Source organism: Rhyacophila brunnea, unplaced genomic scaffold, assembly GCF_057557595.1.
Source record: "Rhyacophila brunnea isolate RB1 unplaced genomic scaffold, BYU_Rbru_1.0 scaffold_96, whole genome shotgun sequence".
NCBI classification, from domain to species: Eukaryota; Metazoa; Arthropoda; class Insecta; order Trichoptera; family Rhyacophilidae; genus Rhyacophila; species Rhyacophila brunnea.
The window spans coordinates 64,585-69,196 of record NW_028233368.1 but is presented as its reverse complement, the minus strand read 5'-3'; the positions used below and the strand labels follow the sequence as shown (position 1 = coordinate 69,196).

At 26.9% G+C, this 4,612-nt stretch overlaps 1 protein-coding gene across 1 annotated transcript; it reads right to left on the bottom strand.

The window, feature by feature from the left end:
• Positions 1-365: 365 nt before the first annotated feature.
• On the bottom strand, positions 366-1,990 carry LOC147063118 (uncharacterized; the record flags this gene model as incomplete). The annotated part of the gene is made up of 3 exons (XM_085960157.1): positions 366-391; positions 1,470-1,592; positions 1,815-1,990. Coding segments are annotated over 3 exons (325 nt in total), but the record flags the coding sequence as incomplete, so codon positions are not given.
• Between the last annotated feature and the right edge of the window lie 2,622 nt (positions 1,991-4,612).

Genomic DNA, 4,612 nt, shown 5'->3' with positions numbered 1-4,612 from the left:
GGAGTATATATATAGTACTTGGAATTTATTATAGTATATTATATTATTCTTTTTATAGATCATGGGTACATAATTTTTAAAAACCTTTAATAGGTACTTCTAAGGAGAAAATGCCATAAGTAACGAAAATAATTTTAATTTTAATCACTCTAGTCTTAATCTTATGGCTGGAAATAAATTTCTACGGAGGGAAAGAATTGAAGCACAAATCAAGAATAGCACAGAAGAAACAATTAAAATGGGATCGACCCAAGTAGCAACTTCTATACGATGTATATGATGGCGTAGTTGGGTGTAAATATCATTGTAATACTCCCAAACATCATAAAATTGGCTCTTTATTTTAGTATTATTTACAAAATCTTTCAATTTCCTGCTCCTAAGGAATATTCTGTAAACATAATACGGATTAATCATAAGTATGTCTTCTAGTATATATACCACATGTTTGTTCACAGTTACAAATAGTGAAGGAAACCAAAGAATAATCTTAATAACCTGGGCCTTATTTAATATCGCAAAGCCAAGGGTAATAAAAACAGCAGCTAATAAAAACTTACTATTTACTATAGAAGAGCTCAAAAATAATCCTGTGGAGATCGATAAAACAATTATCGGTGGTGAATGAAGTAAAAGTGGCATTCCAATAATCATTATTTTTTTATCCATTATACTAATCAATATATTAGAGGCTAAAATTCCAGACAATGCAGTGATAATATGTACCACCACTTCATAGCAAAAATGAGCGGTATAAAGACTTGTTATAGCATAAGACCCGACTCCTATTTCTCTTCTATAATATTTGCATCGATCCATAAAGCTATAAGCCGAAATGAATGTCAGCATTATAAAAATAGCAGGCATATAAAAATTTGCAAACTGCTCAGAAAAAAAAAGCGCATACAATTCATCAACGATTAGCGAACAAAATAAGGTCCACACTTTAAGTTTTTTTTCTAGAATCTTTTCTCGAACAAAAGGACCATCTTGACTGTAGACGCCATATAATGCAGCTAAAAAACCCCAGATGAGAAAATTTAATATTTGGGAGGCTAAAAATTTCCACTTACTACGATTTCTTTGAAGTATTAATCTCACGAACAGAACAATCATGTGCTTAAAACTAAAATCTTGGTCGCAGATAGAATCGTTTTTTCTCCTCAATAGCGACATATCGGTTTCAACATCATGACGTATCATACGCGATCCATGGTCTTCAATCGTGCTACTACAGAATGACAAAATCAATTCAGAAATAGTGACTTCTTCTCGTTTAACCAACCCCATCTTTTCAATAAAATTATCAAGTTCCGTAGTTCTGTCATTAAACAAGACTTCGCCAGCATTGACTAAATAGAGATGGTCAATTAAGTCAAACATATCCATTGATGGTTGATGAATGGTGAGAACTATTATTTTATTTTTTTCTACGACCAACTTTTTCAAATATTTTAAAATTGATAGACCGATTGATGTGTCCAATCCACTTGTTGGTTCATCTAGAAATATAATATCTGGCTCTGATACCAATTCTATTGCAATCATGGTTCTTTTCCTTTCACCACCGCTCACCTTGGCCATCTGATTATCTTTGCATTTATTTAATCTAAGATATTTTATTAATTCTTTAGTCCTTTCTTTTGCAATTGTATTTATAGAATGATCCATCCCTCCTCCTTTAATATTTTCTGATAATTTCTCCTTTTTTAGGCGTAATCTTGCAGAAGTAAAAATTATTTCCTCCACAGTTAAAAAGCCTTGTACCAAATCATCTTGGTCTACGAATCCTGCTATACTTGTCCAATTTTTGCGGCTTCTAGGCTTTCCATTATATTCCACGCTTCCCATCGTATGAGAGGCCGGATGAACTCTTCCCGCAAGTATATTTAAAAGTGTTGACTTACCACCACCGGATGGACCCATAATAGCGAAAATTTCACCTTTTTTGGCTTCACCGCTACACTTATGTAGTAGTCTCAAACGTTTGCTTTTAATATTTACGTTTTTATTAGGAACATCAATATATAAATTCTCCCATTTTAATGACATATAATAACTCTTTCTAAGGATAAGAAAAAAATTCGTATTTATATTTTTAAAAATGGGGTATTTACAAATTAGGAAGAATATCGATAAAGAAATATTGATTGTGATTACCATCTCCTTTATAAAATTTTGTCCCCTAATTAATGATCTCGGGTTTGACTTTCTCAATGATGATAAGCTACTGTATTATTTCCACTTTGGCTCTTACAAAAGATAAAAATATCTATCTATTTTTGAGTAGGAATGTAATATAACGTTCGAACATAAATATATGGAATAACAAGTATTTATATGAGCTTTCACTCGCTTATTTATATACTTGTCTTTCATGAATTGCCTCATAAACACAGGCTTATTACTATGATTGTTATTTTGGCACATTTTGAATCTATTTTCTTTGCCGTATGTCAAACACAAATTAAATTTTTACATGATAATGATTTTAACAAGAATTATTTTTCGCGAATATTAATTCGAATAATTCAGAATGTTATCTATTATTTCAATCTAACAAACCATAATTTTGAGTGAGATATCTTAGCTATTTTCTATCGTTTATCAATTAAGAAGCAAGCTAGATAAGGCCTATAATATCAATTATATTTAAACGAAGCTATATTGCATATGAATTTATTCCATTTATGATTATGGATTGAAAAAAACGCCAAATAAAGCATTCAAAACCGGACATACATATGTATTCTTTTTAAAAAACATCTTAAATTTATTTTATTATGTGTGATTAGAATGTTCGTATAAAATATTTGTAAAAGTAAAACTTTTTATATATTATAGCACGAATATGGCTGTTAATTCGAATATTTAAATATCTTTACATCTTCCTTTACAAATTATTGATTTTTATAACGTTTTATTCATGTATTTCTTAAATAATAATTTTTGTTCATATGCTTCTGCTTTAATAAAAGCATATGAACATCTGTTATAACATGGTATTTTCGTCAAGATCATCGCGTTTTTGACATATAATATTATTATTTTTTAAATTTTATAAAAAGGTCGAATTAATTTGCTAGTAAACTAAATTTCGTTGACCTTTTGTTTCAAGCATTAACTGTTTATTCCTTTTTATATTCATATTTTTTAATTTCAGCGTCGGCGGAAATAACAGATATATTATGCGATCGGACGAATTGAATTTTTCTAGGATGTTTTTTTAACTATTATCACTTATTAATTTGATCTTTTGAATCGTATATTCTTGTCGGATAATTAATTATAGTATATTTCTTAAAATTATTCCTCCCGTTTTAGTTTCATAATGCCTTTTTTTCTTTTTTTAAGTGATTTACTAATTTATAGATTTCTCTATAAATATTAAAATTTTAATTTTCCCCGAAAAGCAAATTTTTAACAGATGAAATTATAACTTGATTCTTATTTCAAACTTAAGTTTCAAATTTGTCGCTACTTTTGTATTAACCGGTTAAATTAATCAATGATTTATTATTTGTGGTTTAATTTTTGTCAATATGTGTTTTTTTAAATTTCTAGGATAAAAACATTTTCAATTCTGCTTGAGCTACCATATGAACTACTCTTCTATAAACACCTTTTTATTGTAATCATTTTTTTTTGGTTTCTAATGTGTCGAGTTCTATTCTTTCATTTTTATGTTGCTACTCTTCTTATGTGATATACCTCTATATGTGATCAATAATAAATTAAAAAAGATGGCTATTTTTTCTATGAATTTAAACATAGATTTACATTTTCGATTCTCGACTCTTGAAATATAAATAACAATTGTTTTATGGTAGTATTTATATGTAATCTTTAATAGAGATTTTAGTTTTAGATAACTAATTTGATAATCCTTCGTCGTGGATAAAAAGCATATATAGTAGGTTACAAACTAGGCTATATTTTTTCTAAATTATTGAAAAATTATTTTTTGATTAATAATTTATAAAAAAAATATGTAAAAATTTTGTCTAATGTGTTAGATTTAATTCTAGATAACCATATTCTAAGCTATTGAGGTACTTTAACTCATTGTCTTTCATATATGTTGTATATTTTCATAATAAACATTATTTAAGACTGGTTTCAATTTTTTTCTTGTAATATAAAATTAAAGAATATAATTATATTTATTGAGTCATATTTAATTTATAGATTGTTTAATAAAAGCACGATTTCAAAAAAAATGAAAGAAATGAAATCTATCTAATATCACATACTCGATATAATTTTTTTTAAATAAAAAGATATAATGAATAGGTAAAAAAAATATAAGTAATGATAATAAATCAACCTCTAGTACACATTTAGCAATTATTTTTTAATTATGAACTCTAAAATTTATGATGAATTTATTAAGAAGATTTTTTTTATTTTATATTTAAACACTAAATTTTTTTAAGTACAGCAAGTGGAAAATGAATCTTTATATATAAGTATATTTTCTATGCCTTAATCCACGTGGTTTTTTTATCATTTATATATTTGAAGTTATTCAAAAAAATATGTGTACATATAATTAATATACTACCTATTTTATATTTGAGTAGATTGTGAAATTTGCAAATTATAAACATAA